This window comes from Salvelinus alpinus, chromosome 9 (genome assembly GCF_045679555.1).
Source record: "Salvelinus alpinus chromosome 9, SLU_Salpinus.1, whole genome shotgun sequence".
Lineage (NCBI taxonomy): Eukaryota > Metazoa > Chordata > Actinopteri > Salmoniformes > Salmonidae > Salvelinus > Salvelinus alpinus.
In genome coordinates this window covers 59,425,341-59,448,004 of record NC_092094.1, presented here as the reverse complement: position 1 = coordinate 59,448,004, position 22,664 = coordinate 59,425,341, and the positions used below count along the sequence as shown (strand labels likewise).

The following is a 22,664-nucleotide window of genomic DNA, read 5'->3' as shown; positions in this document are numbered from 1 at the left end:
AGGTGGGAAGGTGCAAGTTACCTGAATGTCTTGTATTGCATATATATTGCAGTGGCTTTTGAATAGAATTGACATGAGTGGAACATTTTAGTATTTTTTTATTCTTAGTAGATTTAATCTCTCAATGTTAATCTCAAAGTGCACCAAAGACTCCAGCCACCCTAGTCATAGACTGGTCTCTCTGCTACCGCATGGCAAGCGGTACCGGAGCGTCAAGTCTAGATTTTTGTTTAGGGGGTGGAGACTTTGCTAGTCTCGTTAGCATCTTTTCGCATACATCTCCCCCATTAACATTTGACGCAATTATGCATTATTTTAGTTCTGTTTTAGTTTTCCTGTTTCCCCAGGTTGGCACATCTAAAATTTGATTGATTGATTGTTGGATTGATTCATTAAAATATTGACTTATAAGAGACCCTCCTTTTTCAGCTCTTCCCCTTTGCCTCTTCCCAGTGCTAACCCCTTAATCTGAGGACAGCCAGGCAGGCCGTCAGTAACAAGCCAATGCTAAATGCTAGCTGACAGGACAGCAGCCAGAGCCTGGGCTCCCCGCATGTGCTAATCTGAGGTCTTTAACAAGAACACACGGCACTTAGAAAGAGAGCAGAGAGCAGGGCCGGCCAGCCTGATCTGCAACAAGACACAAATAGTCTGTCACACACACACTGATGCAAAACCATATTGAAAAACCCATACACACACGCCCAAAACACACACCACACATTCAGACAGAGGATTTCACAGACAGACCGAGAGAGAGAGATGTGCTTTTGTGAGGCCAAGACTGGGAACCAGAGAGGAGAATCAGCAAGGAAACTATGACAACCAGACAACCAGCCTCGGCAACCAACCCAGCATTTCTCACAGACCTAAACAGACAGTAAGCCATTTCAGGGTTAATATGTGTGTAAGACAGGGTCTTAAAGGCTGAGTGTGTGTGTGTGTGTGTGTGTGTGTGTGTGTGTGTGTGTGTGTGTGTGTGTGTGTGTGTGTGTGTGTGTGTGTGTGTGTGTGTGTGTGTGTGCGCACAGAGGGGTCTTAAAGGCAGTAACGCCACTGCCAAGTGCACAGACATTTAACATTGGATGTCCACACTGCCAACATATACCAGCTACTAGGAACTAGCAGTGACTGGCACACAGACACACACCAAGAGAAATACCAGCAAGGACTGAAAACTGGTTCTTAAATGGCACACACAAACACTATACACACACACACACACACACACAAAGAAAGACCAGCGACTACCTTACTGACAGTCTCAAACACACAGATTGCAGGACTGTCACTCCTGCAATATATTATTGAGGCAACAAAGTGTGCTCCTAAATAAATGTAGCTCTTCATATCGCCAGAGAATGGAAAGGCAAAACGCTGTGACTGCCTCACAAATGGCACCCTATTCCCTATTTAGCGCACAACTTTTGACCAGATCCCAGTGCACTCTTTAGGGAATCGGGTGCCAATCGGGACACAGATAATGTATCTGTTTACCATTCTCTCTGCTGTGTCCAAAGAAAGCTACCGTAAAATTCCAAAATAGAATCAGGCAATAACTGAACAACAACACTCAGCACAGTGTGTGTGTGTTTTGTAAAATGGACCGTAGCTTCTTCTCGTTCTTTTCTTATTCGCCTCGTTTTAGAAGCGGTGAGACAAACACAGGCTGTGGATGCGCTGAGTTAGGGCCCAAATAGAACACAATGGGGTTTGACAGCGACCAAGCCTCCGCAACACACGCACAGACACGCACACTCTAGACAACAACAAAAAACACATACAAGCACATGAAACACTGTGATTTCAAAGGACCCAAATATTTCAGACGTCATTGAAGGTACTTGAACTTGTGGGTTCTCAAATCACCCACACAAACCCACATACACCCATTAACCCACCTCTAACTCCTCCTATGACCTTCACCCATAAGGATGGACATATTAAGAGGAAGGGAATAAGGGGGGAGGAGTGAGAAAATAATGAATAAAATGATCAATAAAGTTTCCTAAGTAATAACCTCCAATCCGCTAGTCAGTGGTGTCCCAAATGGCACCCTCTTCTCTATGTAGTGCACTATATAGGGAAGTGAGTGCCATTTGGGGCAAAGCCAGTCAGAACTGACAAGCAAGACCACTTCACGCCCCACGATTTTTCTCCTCTCCTCCGTCCCCCTACTACTCTTTCCCCCATCATTAATCTGGGAGAATCATTGGCTACATAAAATCACTCTAATCGATGCTATCCCGCAGAGACCTTGTCTGATTTAACACACCACTGGGTTGCTGTATGAATCCCGACTGTGAAAAGAGAGGGATGGAGGGAGGGAAGAGGGTGTAACAGTCAATGACAGAGACATTGGTTATGTAATATCTGATGAAGTGGCAGAGAGGGCGAGGGGGGCTCATTCACTGTCAGATTCACTGAGAAACATGCAGGGAGGCCCAAGCATGAGAGTTCAGGACAGTAGTGTGTGTGTGCGCGAGTTTGTGTCTGAAGCAGCATAACAATGACCTTGAAGTGACAAGTTAAAGGAGAGAGCAGTTCAGGGCTGTTTCTGTGTCTGTGCTCAAAGCAAAGGGCCTCGTTCATAAACATTGAGTATGTCCAAAATATGCGTGAGACACTTTTCACGCAAAAGTTGGAATTTATAAAAACCTAAGCTTGAAGTGAGAATGTGCTTATCCTCCTGCAAACTTTAGACCATGCGTATGCACAGTTTCTAATGATTGAAGTATTACATTGCAATTAAGGCAAAAGCGTGTGAGTGTGTGTGTGCATAGTGTGTATATATAGTCTTCTAGATATAGTCAGTGCAAGATAGGGTCCGTGCAGATTGTCCGGGCAACCATTTAATGAACTATTTAGCAGTCTTATGGCTTGAGGGTAGAAGCTGTCTCGGAGCCTGTTGGTCTGAGAGCCAATGCCCCGGTACTGTTTGCCGGATGGTAGCAGAGTGAACAGTCTATGGCTTGGGCAATAGTTTGCAAGCCCTGCCACATCCGTCGGTGCCGGAGTAGTACGATTCAATCTTAGTCCAGGATTGACGCTTTGCCTGCTTGATGGTTCTTCGGAGGGCATAGCGGGATTCCTTATAAGCTTCCGGGTTAGAGTCCCGCTCCATGAAAGCGGCAGCTCTTCCCTTTAGCTCAGTGTGGATGTTGCCTGTAATCCATGGTGTCTGGTTGGGGTATTACGTACAGTCACTGTGGGGACAACGTCATCAATGCACTTATTGATGAAGCCAGTGACTGACGTGGTGTACTCCTCAATGCAATCGGAAGAATCCCGGAACATATTCCAGTCTGTGCTGGCAACACAGTCCTGTAGCTTAGCATCTGCGTCATCTGACCACATTCTTATTGACCGAGTCACTGGTGCTTCCGGCTTTAGTTTTTGCTTGTAAGCAGGAATCAGGAGGATAGAATTATGGTCAGATCTGCCAAATGGAGGGTGAGTTTGTACGCATCTCTGGGTGTGGAGTAAAGGTGGTCTAAAGTTTTTTCCCCTCTGATTGCACATTTAACATGCTGGTAGAAATTTGGAAAAATTGATGAGTTTCCCTGCATTAATGTACCCGGCCACTAGGAGCGCTGCCTCTGGATGAGCGTTTTCCTGTTTGATTATGTTTGTATACAGCTCATTGAGTGTGGTCTTAGTGCCAGCATTGGTTTGTGGTGGTAAATAGACAGCTACAAAAAACTCTCTTGGTAAATAGTGTGGTCTACAGCTTACCATGAGATACTCTAACTCAGGCGAGCAAAACCTTGAGACTTCCTTAAAATTCTGTGCACCAGCTGTTGTTTACAAATATACATAGACCGCCACCCCTTGTCTTACCAGAGGCTGCTGTTCTATCCTGCCGAAAAAGTTTAAAACCCGCCAGCTGTATGTTATACATGTGCAAGATAGGGTCCGTGCAGAGCCTGGTTCCTCAAGGTTTCTTCCTAGGTTCCTGCCTTTCTAGAGAGGTTTTCATAGCCACTGTGCTTCTACATCTGCATTGCTTGCTGTTTGGGGTTTTAGGCTGGGTTCTGTATAGCACTGTGACACCAGCTGATGTAAAAAGGGCTTTAAAAATGCATTTCATTGAGTTGACTGACATACATGGAGTCACACTATATCTCTCTCTAACACACACACAGGAGTGAAGATCACTGTCACAATTGCCCTAGGTAGGGCTGTTGCGATGACTGTATCACCGCCAAACCGGCAGTCATGACCTCAGTCAAATTCCATGTGACCGTCGAGTCACAGTGATCTCATCCTATGCACTCTGCACATATATATATATATATATATATATATATATATATATATATATATATATATATATATATATATATATATACAGTGGGGAGAACAAGTATTTGATACACTGCCGATTTTGCAGGTTTTCCTACTAACAAAGCATGTAGAGGTCTGTCATTTTTATCATAGGTACACTTCAACTGTGAGAGACGGAATCTAAAACAAAAATCCAGAAAATCACATTGTATGATTTTTAAGTAATTAATTTGCATTTTATTGCATGACATAAGTATTTGATCACCTACCAACCAGTAAGAATTCCGGCTCTCACAGACCTGTTAGTTTTTCTTTAAGAAGCCCTCCTGTTCTCCACTCATTACCTGTATTAACTTCACCTGTTTGAACTCGTTACCTGTATAAAAGACACCTGTCCACACACTCAATCAAACAGACTCCAACCTCTCCACAATGGCCAAGACCAGAGAGCTGTGTAAGGACATCAGGGATAAAATTGTAGACCTGCACAAGGCTGGGATGGGCTACAGGACAATAGGCAAGCAGCTTGGTGAGAAGGCAACAACTGTTGGCGCAATTATTAGAAAATGGTAGAAGTTCAAGATGACGGTCAATCACCCTCGGTCTGGGGCTCCATGCAAGATCTCACCTCGTGGGGCATCAATGATCATGAGGAAGGTGAGGGATCAGCCCAGAACTACACTGCAGGACCTGGTCAATGACCTGAAGAGAGCTGGGACCACAGTCTCAAAGAAAACCATTAGTAACACACTACGCCGTCACAGATTAAAATCCTGCAGCGCACGCAAGGTCCCCCTGCTCAAGCCAGCGCATGTCCAGGCCTGTCTGAAGTTTGCCAATGACCATCTGGATGATCCAGAGGAGGAATGGGAGAAGGTCATGTGGTCTGATGAGACAAAAATAGAGCCTTTTGGTCTAAACTCCACTCGCCGTGTTTGGAGGAAGAAGAAGGATGAGGACAACCAAGAACACCATCCCAACCGTGAAGCATGGAGGTGGAAACATCATTCTTTGGGGATGCTTTTCTGCAAAGGGGACAGGGCGACTTCACCGTATTGAGGGGAGGATGGATGGGGCCATGTATCGCGAGATCTTGGCCAACAACCTCCTTCCCTCAGTAAGAGCATTGAAGATGGGTCGTGGCTGAGTCTTCCAGCATGACAACAACCCGAAACACACAGCCAGGGCAACTAAGGAGTGGCTCCGTAAGAAGCATCTCAAGGTCCTGGAGTGGCCTAGCCAGTCTCCAGACCTGAACCCAATAGAAAATCTTTGGAGGGAGCTGAAAGTCCGTATTGCCCAGCGACAGCCCCGAAACCTGAAGGATCTAGAGAAGGTCTGTATGGAGGAGTGGGCCAAAATCCCTGCTGCAGTGTGTGCAAACCTGGTCAAGAACTACAGGAAACGTATGATCTCTGTAATTGCAAACAAAGGTTTCTGTACCAAATATTAAGGTCTGCTTTTCTGATGTATCAAATACTTATGTCATGCAATAAAATGCAAATTAATTACTTAAAAATCATACAATGTGATTTTCTGGATTTTTGTTTTAGATTCCGTCTCTCACAGTTGAAGTGTACCTATGATAAAAATTACAGACCTCCACATGCTTTGTAAGTAGGAAAACCTGCAAAATCGGCAGTGTATCAAATACTTGTTCTCCCCACTGTATATATATATATATATATATATATATATATATATATATATATATATATATATATATGAAGAAATGTGGACATCACTTCAAATTAGTGGATTCAGCTATTTCAACCACACCCGTTGCCGACAGGTGGGTAAAATCGAGCACACAGCCATGCAATCTCCATAGACAAACACTGTCAGTAGAAAGGCCTTACTGAAGAGCTCAGTGACTTTCAACGTGGCACCGTCATAGGATGCCACCTTTCCAACAAGTGCTAGAACTATCCCGGTCAACTCTAAGTGCAGTTATTGTGAAGTGGAAACATCTAGGAGCAACAATGGCTCAACCGCGAAGTGGTAGGCCACACAAGCTCACAGAACAGGAAAGCTGAGTGCCCTCGGTTGCAACACGCACTACCGAGTTCCAAACTGCCTCCGGAAGCAATTCCAGCACAAGACCTGTTTGTCGGGAGATTCATGAAATGGGTTTCCATGGCCGAGCAGCCTCACACAAGCCTAATATCAGCATGCACAATACCAAGAGTCAGCTGGAGTAATGTAAAGCTTGCCGCCTTTGGAATCAGTGGAAACGCGTTCTCTGGAGTGATGAATCATGCTTCACCATCTGGCAGTCCGACAGACTAATCTGGGTTTGGTGGATGCCAGAAGAACGCTACCTGGAGGAAGAATATTGGTGTGGGTCTGTTTTTCATGGGTTCGGATGACTAGGCCACATAGTTGCAGTGAAGGGAAATCTTAACGCTACAGCATACAATGATATTCTAGATGATTCTGTGCTTCCAACTTTGGGGAAGGCCCTTTGCTGTTCAGCATGACAATGCCCCCGTGAGGTCCATACAGAAATGGTTTGTCGAGATCGGTGTAGAAGAACTTGACTGGCCTGCACAGAGCCCTGAACTCAACCCCATCGAACACCTTTGGGATGAATTTGAATGCCGACTGCAAACCAGGCTCAATCTCCCAACATCAGTGCCCAACCTCACTAATGCTTTTGTGGCTGAATGGAAGTAAGTCTATTCAGCAATATTCCAACATCGAGTGGAAAATCCTTCCCAATTCACGCATATTATCGCTATTAACTCCATATTAATGCCCATGATTTTGGAATGTGATGTTCGACGAGCAGGTGTTCACATACTTTTGGTCATGTGGTGTATTAGTAAAGACAGGAATAAATTGAGAATAGTCTGATGGGTGCAACTGTGACTCATTTCAGGAAACTAGGCGTATGTCGCGGGTCACTACTTCACAGGAGAGCCTTCTGGAACATGTGAACTTTCATGTGTCTTAATAACAAATGTGTATGACATCTGTAAATATGAATATAATTGTTAAACTACGAGCCTAGTTGGTTAAGCCACAGAAAAAGTAAGCAACCTTCCCACTAGTCATGATTGGCTGAGATAATGAGTGGGCTGGAAATGCCGAAAGAGTTCAGATTGGTCTGCCATATAGAACGCTTCTGTATATTTGAGCTGGTCAGTCTGTGTTGGTAATCCTGTCAAACTCAGTTTTTTTAAAATATGTTTTGTGTAGTGGAGCTGCATTAGTGTTGATCTCCACTTTCTGGAGGATCGAGTTTTGAAATCAGTGGAATTAGAGTATGATAGCTAAAGAGATTGAGAAAACACCTGTCTCCGGATTACATCTTCGAACTAAGGGCAACCATGGTGTAGTGTCTTAGCTCTTATTACTTAGTTATATAATAAGAAAGACTCTGAATACAAGAAATGGTACTGGAGCTTCACATTTTACTGGAATCAGTTAGTACCAGAATAATATAGAACAACACTGCGCATGACCAAGGATGCTCCATTCTTAAAGGGGACATCAGTAATTAACAGAACATAACATTCCCTCTCTTATACAATCAGAGTTACTTTTACCAAACCACAACTGAAACACTTCCCAGAACTTGTTGTAGTTATTTTGTATCTTTTAATTTGAACTTGAACAGTTAGTTTTTGTTTGTTTGTTTGTTTATAAGTCCAGTCTGTCTGGTGGACGGTGCCTTCGTTCTGGGTAGCGCCTAGGATTGTCTGGAGGCTCCTGAACATCCTCAGTGTGTGCTTGCTCCCTTATAGCTTCTGCTATAGCAGCACCTTCATCAACACGTTCCCTTCTTTCAGCCTGGGGTCTCTTTACTGCCCCTCCATCCTCTACAGTTCCCTGTGTGTCACTCTCAGGAGCTCTCTGTGCCTATTCTCTCTCGATTGTTGTGCTGTTTTCCGTGGAATGCATTTGGTTAATGTGACGCTGCCACATTATGTCTGGGCTCACTTGAACCTGGTAAGTTCTGGGTCCCGTTTGTGTATGTACGGTCCCTCTTGTCCATTTCCCTCCTCTTCTGTAGTCTCACACCATCACTTCCTGTCCTGTTTGGAGATGGCGCTCCCGGCCACCGGAGAGCATCTTGGCTTGTTTGTTCAGCACTTCATTACGCCTGTTAGGCTTCATGATGTCCAGCCGTGTGCGGAGAGGCCTCCCGAACATCAATGCGGCTGGGCTTTCATTTGTCGTGGCATGTGGGGTGTTTCGGTAGGAGAACAGGAACTTGGCCAGTTTTGTTTGCAAAGTCCCTTCATCTCGTTTTGCTGCCCGGAGTCCTTGCTTTAGGGTTTGCACAAAGCGTTCTGCCAGCCCATTGGTGGCAGGGTGGTAAGGAGCTGAGGTTGAGTGTTTGATTCCATTTACTGACATGAATCTTGTAAACTCGTCACTTACAAAAGCTTGCGCGTTGTCACTTACTAGCTGCAGCGGCAATCCGAAGCGTGCAAACGTTGTTCTGAGACACTCTATCGTCTGAGCTGAGGTGGAGGAGTCAGTGCAAAACACCTCTGGCCATTTGGAATGGGCATCAACTATAACCAGAAACATGTGCTTTTCAAAGGGACCAGCCTAGTCCACATGAATTCTCTGCCATGGCTCTGTGGGCCATTCCCAAGGGTGGACTGGGACAGGAGCAGGCATGTGAAGGGTTTCCAAACATCCGCTACAGTTCTTTGCCATATTTTCTATCTGTTGATCCAGACCTGGCCACCAGAAGTGGCTCCTTGCGAGCAGCTTCATTTTGACAATTCCAACATGACCTTCATGTAGTTGCTGCAAAACCTGATGTTGGCATTTCTGGGGTATCATGACTCTCATTCCCCACATCAAACATCCTTGGTACGTTGTAATTTCGTTTCTCCGCTGGAAATACGGAGTCAGCTCCTTTCTGCCTGTAGCTGGCCATCCTGACATGGTGTAGGTGTACACTTTTGACAAGGTCACATCTTTCCTTGTCTCCTGTTTGATAACTGTGCTTGTGACCGGTAGTGCCTCGAGCTGAGCGGTATGGAAAATGTCCACTGCATCCACACTCCTTTGTCTTTCTCTTGTACACGGCAGTCTGGATAATCCATCTGCATTTGTGTGGAGGGACGACGGCTTAAACTCAATGTCATACATATGACTGGCAAGGAACAAGGCGTATCGCTGTAACCTGGCTGCTGTCATTGCCGGAATGCCTTTCTTTGGACTGGAAATGGAAAGCAACGGCTGGTGATCCGTAACCAGTGTGAAACACTTGCCATATAGGTATGCGTGGAATTTCTTGACGCCCCACACTAGCGCCAGTGCTTCTTTGTCAATTTGTGAGTAGTTTCTCTGCATCATTCAATGTTCGTGACGCGAATGCAACTGGCCTCTCTGACCCATCTTTCAGTGTGTGTGAAAGGACGGCCCCTAAGCCATAAGGGGACGCGTCACAAGCCAACTTCACTGGCAGTTCAGGGTCGTAATGCATCAGGACCTGTTCAGATGTGATGAGCCGTTTTGCCTCAAGAAATGCATTTTCACACTGTTCTGTCCACCGCCATGTCCTATTCTTTTCCAGGAGCTGATTTAGAGGCTGGAGTACTGCTGAAAGGTTTGGGAGGAATCTTCTGTAGTAATTGATCAGTCCCGCAAAAGATCTCACTTCTGTGATATTTTGAGGTCGTGGTGCCTGTACCACTGCCTCGATTTTGTCCTGTGTTTTGTGCAATCCATTGCGGTCAATTTCATGTCCACAGAAGACAATCTTGTCTTTGAAGAACTCACACTTCTGTAAGTTTGCCTGTAGACCATACTCTTTCAGTCTTTTCAGGACCTCTTCCAGGTTAGCCAGGTGTTCTTTGTCGGTGCGTCCTGTTATGATCATGTCATCCAGTATACACTGGGTTCCTGGGATTCCTTGCCAAATCTGGTCAATAGTTCGTTGCCAAATGGCTGGGGCCGATGCGATGCCAAAAACAAGGCGGTTATACCTGTATAGACCTTTGTGTGTGTTTATTGTCAGGTACTGTTTGGAGCTCTCTTCAACCGGTAGCTGCAGGTAAGCCTGTTTCAGATCGATTTTACTGAAGTGTTTCCCACCAGCTAGTGCAGCAAAGATGTCCTCCAGCCGTGGCAAGGGGTATTGGTCCACATGCAACATTGAATTCACAGTTACCTTGAAGTCCCCACACATTCTAACAGACCCGTCTTTCTTCACAATAGGAACTATGGGTGTGGCCCATTCGCTTCTGTCCACTTTCGTCAGGATCCCTGTATCCTGCAAGCGATCGATTTCCGCTTCCACCTTTGGTCTCAGGGAGTATGGAACAGATCTGGCTTTGCAGAATTTTGGGGTTGCGTCATCTCTCAGTACAAGTTTTGCTGTGAAGCCTTTTACTGTTCCCATCTGATCACTGAAAACTGTGTTGTATTTCTTCCGCAAGTGTTCCAGTGTTTGGTCTGTGTCTTTCTCTTTGAACTGGAACGTGTGGAGCATTTTCAAATCACACCAGTTCAGCTTTATTTTTGAAAGCCATTCCCTGCCAAATAATGGGGGGCCAGTTCCAGGCACCACATACAGCTGTAACTGCTGTGTTTGCCCCCCATAACTCACTCTGACCTGCAACGCCCCCATTGGTCTCAATCTCTCTCCTGAGTAGGTCTTCAGCAACACATTTGTGTTCTTCAGCTTGATAGCCTTGAAGTGCTCATTGTAGACAGTAGTGGAAATTATAGACACTGCAGATCCTGTGTCCAGCTCCATTTTGAGGGGTTTGCCTTCGATATCTGGTGTCACCCATATTATGCTACTGTTTGGAGAAGTCACTGTGTTTAACTCCATTGTACCAATTAATCGTTCATCTGAATCACTGCCACTGTTCTCTGCTAGTCCATTCACAGACCCTTTAATTTTCTCAGTTTTCCTGTTGTGACTGAATTTTGCTCTGCATGCTCTTTGAATGTGCTCCCTTCTACTGCATTTGTGACAAACTTCGTCTTTGAAACGGCAGTCCTCTGCTCTGTGACCATCTCTGTCACACCTGTTGCATTTTTCGGCCACACGGGGGCGCTGTCGGCTGCGTGAAAACTTGTGCAGGGAAGTTTGTGATACGTCAGTATTTCTTTTACGTTGCAACTCAAATGCATCTTTCGTCGCGATTTCCATAGTCACAGCAATTTCAACAGCCTTTGCAAACGTGATATCTGATTCTGTGAGCAAACGTTTTTGAATGTGTTCATGTTTCAGTCCACAAACAAATCTATCCCTTAATGTGTCATTTAGTTTCTCTCCAAACTGACAATGTTCAGACAGTACATATGTAGCAGAGTTGAAGAAACTAACACCCTCACCCTCATTCTGATCTCTCTTGTGGAAACGAAAACGTTCCGCGATGAGGAGTGGTTTAGGTGATAGGTGATTTTGCAATATCTCCACAATCTCTGTGAATGTTTTATTTGAGGGCTTCAGAGGGGCAGTCAGATCTCTTAGCAAACTGTACATTTTTGGGCCAATTAAACTCAACAACGCTGGTACTCTCTTGTTATCAACAATGTCGTTTGCAATGAAGTACTGTTCCAGTCGTTCAATGTAAGTTGCCCAGTTTTCTTGCGTGTCATCAAACACATCTATTTTCCCGATGCTAGCCATTCTCTTTACCTCCGGCTCCACGGGTCTTTGATCTGCCGCCTCGTTCTCGTTAGCTCTCCCCTCGTCGTCACTGCTTGCTAGCTGTTGTGCTACAGGGTCAAAATCTTCCTCTCTTCCTACGAGCTCCATCTGCATTCGTGATGCACACTGCAGGTAATCATCCTCGTCGCCATTGTAGTGTCTTAGCTCTTATTACTTAGTTATAAAATAAGAAAGACTCTGAATACAAGAAATGGTACTGGAGCTTCACATTTTACTGGAATCAGTTAGTACCAGAATAACATAGAACAACACTGCGCATGACCAAGGATGCTCCATTCTTAAAGGGGACATCAGTAATTAACAGAACATAACACATGGCATGGCATCCGTGACAGGGAGACGCATCCATCATGCATAAGATAGTCTAACTAGCTACATTTTCTGATATTACACGTTTCTAATTTTGACAGAAAGTGGTTTCATTTCAAGCTAAAGTTTACTTTTAGCTAGCGAGCTAACGTTACGTGTATGGTGTTATTATCGTATCCCAGAGACGTTTTTGGGATTAGTTAGAGCCTAATGTTAGCTAGCTGGCTGGCTCCCTAGCTAACGTTACATGTATCATGTTATTATTCATATATCAGAGCCGTTTGCTTTGCTAGTTAGAGCCTAATGTTAGCTAGCTAACATTGAACCTGGTTGGTTAGCTCCCAGCAGATTCATGCAGGGTAGTAACGACATGATTTGGCACCATGTTCATTGTTGTTTAAAACCTCGACACTACAGGGGGTGCTGTTTCAACTTGGACATTTATCGTTCCCAAATTAAACTGCCTCGTACTCAATTCTTGCTCGTACAATATGCATATTATTATTACTATTGGATAGAAAACAATCTCTAGTTTCTAAAACCGTTTGAATTATGTCTGTGGGTGAACCAGAACTCTTTCTGCAGCGAAATTCATGACAGGAACTGCGAAGGTCTGAAAACGAGGCTCTGTTCTCAGATCAGTTTAAAGCTCTGTATGTATCCTATGGGTCGACACTGCACCCGCCTTCCCCTGGATGTCAGTAACCAATGAGAAGTGGAATGGAGTTTCTACGTAGTTCTCAGAGCTTATAAAAGGCCAAGGAACGAAGGGAGCTCTCTTTTCGACGTTCGTCATTGCGCAAAGCAAGACCTCAGGATGGCATTTTGAAACGCTCAGTTATCGGCCTTAGCTATATCCGTCTGTAATTTAATTCGATATAGGTGTTAGAAACATCATAACGAAGTTATTTTAAACCGAGTTATATCCGTTTATGCAAGTATATTGCTATTTTCGGAATTTCCTTAGTATTGCGCTTTGAACATTTGGGCATGTTGTGGCCACATAGCTAATGTTAGCTGCTAATTCCGAAGTTGAAGACGACGTTTTACAACCAAGCAGCGATTCTTTTGGACAAAGGACCACTTGCCCAAGATTCTGATGGAAGCTCGTCCAAAAGTAAGAGCTATTTATGATGTTATTCCGTATTTATGTGGAAAAATGTAAACGCATTTGTCCGCCATTATTGCGGCACTAGTCTGGCTGTAACGCACACTGTATGTCTAGTAACGTTAATTTTAAAAATCTAACTCAGCGGTTGCATTAATAACTAATGCATCTTTCATTTGCTGTCCAACCTGTATTTTTTTGTCAAGTTTACGATTATTTATTGATTAGATTAGGTGCCTTTCCAAGATGGCGCCGGCCAGAATGCATGACCTGTTGCCACTGATCACATTGTATAACCACGATTTGTGCTGCTAACTATGCACATTTTCGAACAAAACCTATATGCATTGTGTAATATGATGTTACAGGACTGTCATCTGATGAAGTATATCAAGGTTAGTCCAATTATATATCTTTTGCTGGATTGTTACGATCGCTAACCTTTGCTGCTGGTAAATGCGGTTGTGTTTCTGGCTATTGTGGTACGCTAATATAATGCTATATTGTGTTTTCGCTGTAAAACACTTAAAAAATCTGACATATTGGCTGGATTCACAAGATGTTGGGCTTTCATTTGCTGTACGCTGTGTATTTTTCAGAAATGTTTTAAGATGAGTAATTAGGTATTTGACGTTGGTCTCTGTAATTATTCTGGCAGCTTCGGCACTATTTCAGATTGCAGCTGCAATGTAGAACTGTGATTTATACCTGAAATATGCAAACTTTTCTAAAAAAACTATTAAGTTCTGCTTTTCTGATGTATCAAATACTTATGTCATGCAATAAAATGCAAATTAATTACTTAAAAATCATACAATGTGATTTTCTGGATTTTTGTTTTAGATTACGTCTCTCACAGTTGAAGTGTACCTATGATACAAATTACAGACCTCTACATGCTTTGTAAGTAGGAAAACCTGCAAAATCGGCAGTGTATCAAATACTTGTTCTCCCCACTGTATATCTTTATTTGGTCGAATTTGTGATAGCTACTGATGGAGTAAAAAACTGGTGGAGTAAAAAAAGTGGTGTCTTTTGCTAACGTGGTTAGCTAATAGATTTACATAGTGTCTTCCCTGTAAAACATTTTAAAAATCAGAAATGATGGCTGGATTCACAAGATGTGTATCTTTCATCTGGTGTCTTGGACTTGTGATTTAATGATATTTAGATGCTAGTATTTACTTGTGACGCTATGCTAGGCTATGCTAGTCAGCTTTTTTACTGTGGGGGGTGCTCCCGGATCCGGGTTTGGGAGGAATTAGAGGTTAACTAGCCAACGTTAGCTGGCTGGCTCGCTAGGTAATGTTACATGACGTGCATGATCTCACACGTTGTTTACCTAGGTAGGTTCATTGTGTACACAACTAACCATTTTGGGTGCATTCGTAAATTCAGTCTGAGTATGCCAGAGTGCAGAATAACTGCTGAATTTACGAACCCAAATCACCCTATGAATATGGCCGGGTCAGTAAACGTCGGCAAAAACACGTAATTTTCATGTTATCCACAGGTAAACAAATCATCAGCCAGAGTGTCAAGTGTGCGCTCTGAACGCTCTGAGAGTGAAACGAGGTGGGTGGGGCTAAAGCTTAATTAAGAGTGTGTGAACGATGCTGAATGGGTGTAGACAAAGAAGAGCTCTTCACTAAGTACCAAAACATTCATAAACCATTTTCTCAAAAGTGAGTTGACAAGTTTATCAGCTTTCAAAGCTGAATAACTTTCCTATTGTTCCTAAAAAAAAAAATGCAGTGTATGATATAGCATTCTGTAGCTCCGAGTCTCTACTTTTATCCAATGTAAAACAACAACACTTCAAATTTTGCTACATAAGACCGATTTGAGCCGGTCGGTCACATTTTATCACTTGATGAGAGAACAGTGTGTGCAGCCTGAGGCAAAAGTCACATCATGCAGCCCATAGGCCTATACGTTTTGATTTCTAAGATATTCTCAGTTTTGCATCATTCACAACTAATGTTGCCACATAACTCTAAATCTAGCATATACGACCTGCTTCAAATGATCACTTTTATGCTCTACATTGCCACGTTATATGCGTACAGCTCTCGAGAACGGGAATATCCTTCCTATTTTATACATTTAAGTTCAATTATATTCTTCTTACTATAAAATCATATAAAATAGTGGCACGGAATACATAACTATATCTTGTCTGCTAAATGAACTAGCCGACAGCCTAGGCTGCCATTGGAATGGTGCATAGCATGATAACATACAGTAGGCTGACTCAGAATATGCTATTCTGTTCTTCTAGGAGTTCATTTTCCTCATATAATAATGTTTCTTTAGACCTGCTAAAAATAAATAATGGATTTATTTTGCGATGGTGTATATTAAATGGATTTAATATACTTTTTTTAAAAATATAGATGTTCCAAAGGCGTGCAACAGCGGCTAAATGTGTTTATGTTAATTAATGGTCAATTACTGTGAGACCAGAAGTCATTCACATGACAGTCGCCAGCTGACAAAATGTCATGACCGCCACAGCCCTAGGTTCCCACCATGGTTCCGGCACTCGAGCACGACAACTGTATCAGTGGCTTCAAAATGGCTTCCATGATTCTGTGGCTTCAGCCCCAATCAGGACCCAGCCAAGCAGGAAGGCAGCATCTATGGATCCTTCAGGCCCCAGTGCACACCTGACAAAGGCACGGAGAATAGAGCCTGGAGAAACCAGAGCGGCTAGAGCCGGAATGGCTCAGAAGGACACAGAAAAGCAGTAAACCTGGAGCAGGACCCTCGTGTCTACATGGAGGGCTGGTAAAGAAAGAAAGAGATTGATAACGACAGAGACTGAGAAAGAAAAATAGAGAGATATGAAGAGGAAAGAGAGAGAGAGAGAGAGAGAGAGAAAGAAAAAAAAATACAGAAAGGGAAAGTGGTCTGTGATCCCTTGTAGAGCGGTGTCATGGGTGTAGCTGTGTATCAATGTACTAGTTTAGTGGTGTATTATTGTATCCAATGTATCAGTGTGTTTGGTGTAGCAGTATAGCAGTGTACTGTAGCAGCCTTGGTCCCCTGTGTACCATGTGAGTGCGTGAGTGAGAGCTGAGGGGACTTTGGCTGTGCAGGGGATTAGGCCAGGAAGCAGAGCTAGAGCCAGTGCGTGTGTGTGCGAGCGCGCACGCGTGTCCAGCCCTAATCACTTAATGAACAGGAACCAGCTCCATGGCTCAGTGCAGGCCGGCAAGACACCCTAGGCCTCCCTTCCACTCTCTTTTCGATTAATACCAACCCCTCATAGCTTGGCTGGGACAGTCACCAGAGAAAAGATCTTTGACTGAGCAAAACTGTATCTCACCAGAGACAAGCTAATTGGCTGAACGCAACCGTCAATCTTAACAAAGACACGTTCATTGGCTAAACACAACAGTCAATCTCACCAGAGACAAAATCATTGAACAATCAGTCACCAATCAGAGCATGGGACAAGCACCAAAGTCCAACCCATTGGTCAAACGATGTCGCTATTCTCACCAGAGACCCGACAATCCCATTGGACAGAAACCGTCACCTTCCTCATCAAAAACAGTGCCATTGGCTGAACACAGCCCAGTGAGCATTTCCCGAGAGAGGATACAGATTAATAGAGCAACAGCACACTATAATTTATCTGAGTGGGATTTCCCTGGGCTAACACACCACACGCTAACCAAACACCATCATACACACACATGGTCCAGCTTGCAAAGATGCAACGCATGCAAGCATGCAAAATTACACACACATAGACAGGAACACAGACATGTGCAAAGACAGACAACCACAGCATGGAAATGCTGAAATGCACATGTACACTCTCTATTTTTGTTTACACCCAGCAGACCACTGCTACATAGTTGGTTACCAATATTCTGTATAAACACAAAGCAACCTTGCCTAGCACCTTACTTAGAAGACTGGGTTGTAAATGTATATGATTCAATATAAACTCAATATCAACACAGGTTGGACAGTGGGAGTCATGCTAAGATGTTAAAAGTGCAGGTCACACACGCGCACACATATACCAAATAGGCATGCATGCACGCACACACTTACACTGTGAGAGAGTGGTTTCATATCCACAAGTACCGTACTAGAATCAAACTGCATAAGACAATACAATCACCATTACATATTTGATATCAATCAAACAGAAGCTTAGGATGAGATGAGATAGTTTAATTATGTCCCACTGACATCATATGCTATATCAAATCTACCAAAATGCTGAAATAAAATAAGTTATCATTCATAACTCTGAGGAGTCCAAAGTGGATATTCCCTGACAATTTTTTAAGAAAGGGACATCCATCCATCCATATAAACTCAACAAAAAAGAAGCGTCCTCTTACTGTCAACTGTGTTAATTTTCCGCAAACTTAACAAGTGTAAATATTTGTATGACCACAACAAGATTCAACAACTGAGACAAAAACTGAACAAGTTCCACAGACATGTGACTAACAGAAATTGAATAATGTGTCCCTGAACAAAGGGGGGGGGGTCAAAATCAAAAGTAACAGTTAGAGGTCGACCGATTACGATTTTTCAATGCTTATAACGATACCGATTATTGGAGGACCAAATAAAGCTGATACCGATTAATCGGACGATTTTTATATATATATATATGTAATAATGACAATTACAACAATACTAAATGAACACTTATTTTAATTTAATATAATACATAAATAAAAATCTATTTTGTCTCAAATAAATAATGAAACACGTTCAATTTGGTTTAAATAATGCAAAAACACAGTGTTGGAGAAGAAAGTAAAAGTGCATTATGTGCCATGTAAAAAAGCTAACGTTTAAGTTCCTTGCTCAGAACATGAGAACATATGAAAGCTGGTGGTTCCTTTTAACATGAGTCTTCAATATTCCCAGTTAAGACGTTTTAGGTTGTAGTTATTATAGGAATTATAGGACTATTTCTCTCTATATCATTTGTATTTCATATACCTTTGACTATTGGATGTTCTTATAGGCCTAATCTCGGGAGTTGATAGGCTTGAGGTCATAAACAGCGCCGTGCTTCAAACATTGCGAAGAGCTGCTGGCAAAGGCAGGAAAGTGCTGTTTGAATGAATGCTTACTAGCCTGCTGCTGCCTACCACCGCTCAGTCAGACTGCTCTGTCAAATATCAAATCATAGACTTAATCATAATATAATAAATACACAGAAATACGAGCCTTAGGTCTTAATATGGTCAACTACGGAAACTATCATGTAGAAAACAATCAGTGAAATACGTAACCATTCTGTATTTTATTGAATGGGTGGCATCCATTAGTCTAAATTTTGCTGTTACATTGCACAACCTTCAATGTTATGTCATAATTATGTAAAGTTCTGGCAAAATAATGACAGTCTTTGTTAGGAAGAAATGGTGTTCACACAGTTTGCAACGAGCCAGGCGGTCCAAACTGCTGCATATACCCTGACTCTGCTTGCACAGAACGCAAGAGAAGTGACACAATTTCCCTAGTTAATATTGCCTGCTAAGATGAATTTCTTTTAACTAAATATGCAGGTTTAAAAAACATACTTGTGTATTGATTTTAAGAAAGACATTGATGTTTATTAAGGCTAGGTACATTGGTGAAACGACGGATCTTTTTTCGCGTATGCGCTTGTTAAATCATCACCCGTTTCGCGAAGTAGGCTGTGATTCGATGATAAATTAACAGGCACCGCACTGATTATTTGCAACGCAAGACAAGCTAGTTAAACTAGTAATATCATCAACCATGTGTAGTTAACTAGGGATTATGTTAAGATTGATAGTTTTTTTATAAGAGAAGTGTAATGCTAGCTAGCAACTTACCTTGGCTCCTTGCTACACTCGCGTAACATTGTGGTCAGCCTGCCACGCAGTCTCCTCGTGGAGTGCAATGTAATCGGCGTCCAAAAATTCAGATTACCGATTGTTATGAAAACTTGAAATTGGCCCTAATTAAATCGGCCAGGCCGATTAATCGGTCGACCTCTAGTAACAGTCAGTATCTTGTGTGGCCACCAGCTGCATTAAGTACTGCAGTACATGTCCTCCTCATGGAGGAGGACATGCACCAGATTTGCCCGTTCTTGCTGTGAGATGTTACCCCACTCTTCCACCAATACACCTGCAAGTTCCTGGACATTTCTGGGGGGTATGGCCCTAGCCCTCACCCTCCGATCCAACAGGTCCCAGACGTGCTCAATGGGATTGAGATCCGAGCTCTTCGCTGGCCATGGCAGAACACTGACATTCCTGTCTTGCAGGAAATCACGGACAAAACGAGCAGTATGGCTGGTGGCATTGTCATGCTGGAGGGTCATGTCTGGATGAGCCTACAGGAAGGGTACCACATTAGGGAAGAGTATGTCTTCCCTGTAACACACAGCATTGAGATTGCCTGTAATAAAAACAAGCTCAGTCCGATGATGCTGTGACACACCGCCCCAGACCATGACGGACCCTCCACCTCCAAATCGATCCTGCTCCAGAGTACAGGCCTCGGTGTAACGCTCATTCCTTCGACGATAAACGCGAATCTGACCATCACCCCTGGTGAGACAAAACCGCGACTCGTCAGTGAAGAGCACTTTTTGCCAGTCCTGTCTGGTCCAGCGACGGTGGGTTTGTGCCCATAGGCAACATTGTTGCCGGTGACGTCTGGTGAAGACCTGCCTTACAACAGGCCTACAAGCCCTCAGTCCAGCCTCTCAGCCTATTGCGGACAGTCTGAGCACTGATGAAGGGATTGTGCGACATTGCAATGTATTGCCCTGGACACATCTGCAGTCCTCATGCCTCCTTGCAGCATGCCTAAGGCACGTTCACGCAGATGAGCAGGGACCATGGGCAACTTTGTTTTGGTGTTTTTCAGAGTCAGTAGAAAGGCCTCTTTAGTGTCCTAAGTTTTCATAACTGTGACCTTAATTGTCTACCGTCTGTAAGCTGTTAGTGTCTTAACGACCGTTCCACAGGTGCATGTTCATTAATTGTTTATAGTTCATTGAACAAGCATGGGAAACAGTGTTTAAACCCTTTACAATGAAGACCTGCGAAGTTATTTGGATTTTTACAAATTATCTTTGAAAGACAGGTTCCTAAAAAAGGAACATTTCTTTTTTGCTGAGTTTATGTTGTAGGGTATAGTTGCCCCTATATGCTGATCTTGGGTCAGTTTTGCATTTCCCCCTCCAATGGTAAAGATGAGGATTGGGTGAGGGGAAGCTGATCCTAGATCTGTACATAGGGGACACTTAACCCAGGAGTCACAGCAGGACCGGCTGGCCTGGGTAGGAGAAGGGACGCCTATTGTGGCCGCTTTAGACAACAGATGGACAGAGAAAATCTCTCTCTCTCATTTTTGGGGCAGCGCACAGAGCGTGTTGCATCACTCTCCTCCTCTCCTCTCTGCCGGGTAGGGTCTGCGCCTGCCTTTGGGTCTGTTCCCAGCACTACGCTGCTGTAGCAACAGTCACTGACTGCAAAGGACTCTAGCAAACATCCATAGCTACTGCAGGATAAACCTAATGACATCCATATAAGTGGATTTCAATGAGACAATAAAACAGAAGCCTTGGTGAAACAAGAAGGCTGCTGGTCATTTATGTCAATCTCTGCTAAATAGACCACCAAAATAGACTTCTGCATAGCCGTTATTATCTATGACAGGTATAGCCTATACAGACTAAAACTAATGCGTTCTTATATGATCCTTTAACATGCCAGGTGTATAGCCTTGATATCCACTCCTATTTGACAACGGAATATAGCGATTAAAATAAACCGTTGAACAGTTGGCCTCCTTCCAATACCAGTCCTATACGCTGGGCATTCTATGGGAGAGCTCACCATGGACAAATACACAGCCAGGAGAAACGTTGCGTTGCCTACTAAGAATAGATCAAGGTATCAAGGCAGATCAGGATTAGCTCTGCGTTGTGTGCTGAAATCACAGGACACACTGCGCGGCAATAAGGCGGACAAGGAGGGAGCAGGGAACACGTTCGTTTTAATCACACACACACACACACACACACACACACATTTTCGCTGTGCGGAGACTGGAAACACACCCAATCTCTACCAGGGCTTCACAGACAGCACGCATATCAACTGAGCAGCCAGCATCATAAGCACCCAAATACCCTCTCCTATCCCGCACACTGTTCCAGCACAATCGTGTGAGAAGCACTGCGCTCGAAAACAAAAACCCAAATTCGTTTAATACGGGGGCAGAGAATTGTCCACAAACACTATCATCAGCTTTGTCAACCCACCAGACGAAATTAACTCACTGCAGAGAGCGGTCCGATAGCCCAGCCTATGCCACGTTTATGCAATTAGTGAACGCGAGAGAGGTGGATACGGTTAGGTTATGAGAAAGCTCAACCAACCTGTCTGTCCTTTGCCGAGCGTCTTTTCCAAGCGATACGGTCCCACGTAATTGGCATGTTGAGCACCACTGTTGTCTTTCCCAGACGATGACATTTTGATTGGCGAAAAAAAAACACTTTACAAATAAGCGCAGTTGCGGTTATTCCGAGAATAACACACAATCCTCTTGATCTTGGCAGGTCCAGCCGTTCTTTTTTTACTCCACAAACCCACTTGCCTATCCTCCCGTCTCTCTCTCGCTTTGCACTCACTCGGACTCTCTCTCTCTCGCGCTGTTTGGGTAGGATTTTCTCTCTACCCCTTTCCTCTCGGTTTCCTGCAGATGCACGGAGAGTTCTTTAGACTAGGATCCGAAAATCATTGTTGGTTGAGCCTGCAGTAACCGTGTTCGCCTGTCGGGATGCGGTTGGAACACTCGCTGAAAGTGCAGACAGGGAAGGTCCGCAGCATTTTTAGAATGATTGACAGGGAATCCGAACAAACACGTAGCTCGAAAACCCGGCCGCACCACCCACCTTGTTGCTGGAGCAACTTCAATTTGCAACAATAGTTGCAGACATTTTATGAAATCTCAGGGAGACACATTTTTCCCCCCACAGTTTTCACTTCAGAGTCTCAGACTCTCAGACCAGTATTCCTCTTAAAATGTAAATTGATTAATCATACCGTAGGCTACATTCTGAGTTTCTGTTGTATGGTATTGTCAATGTTTCCAATATCTGAAAAGTGTAGTAAGCATGGGCCTATAGGTGCTATTAAATGTAATACATCTACTACCACGGTACCAGCATTACCATTCAGTTCAAATTGAAATTGTCACCCACCATTCCCACATCCCATGAAAATGTACCTCAACAAAGCAGCAAGGTCCACCTTTAAACCCATATTGCCT

General features: G+C 43.7%; 1 protein-coding gene across 5 annotated transcripts in view; it reads right to left on the bottom strand.

The window, feature by feature from the left end:
- brsk2a (BR serine/threonine kinase 2a) overlaps positions 1 to 22,206 on the bottom strand; it is a 463,611-nt gene extending 441,405 nt beyond the window's left edge. For all 5 annotated transcript variants that reach the window (XM_071326834.1, XM_071326833.1, XM_071326836.1 and 2 more), the window contains exon 1: positions 21,772 to 22,206. In XM_071326834.1, coding sequence (XP_071182935.1) covers positions 21,772 to 21,865 — 94 coding nt within the window. In that variant the 5' untranslated portion in view covers positions 21,866 to 22,206. The remainder of the gene's footprint in view (positions 1 to 21,771) is intronic.
- Between the last annotated feature and the right edge of the window lie 458 nt (positions 22,207 to 22,664).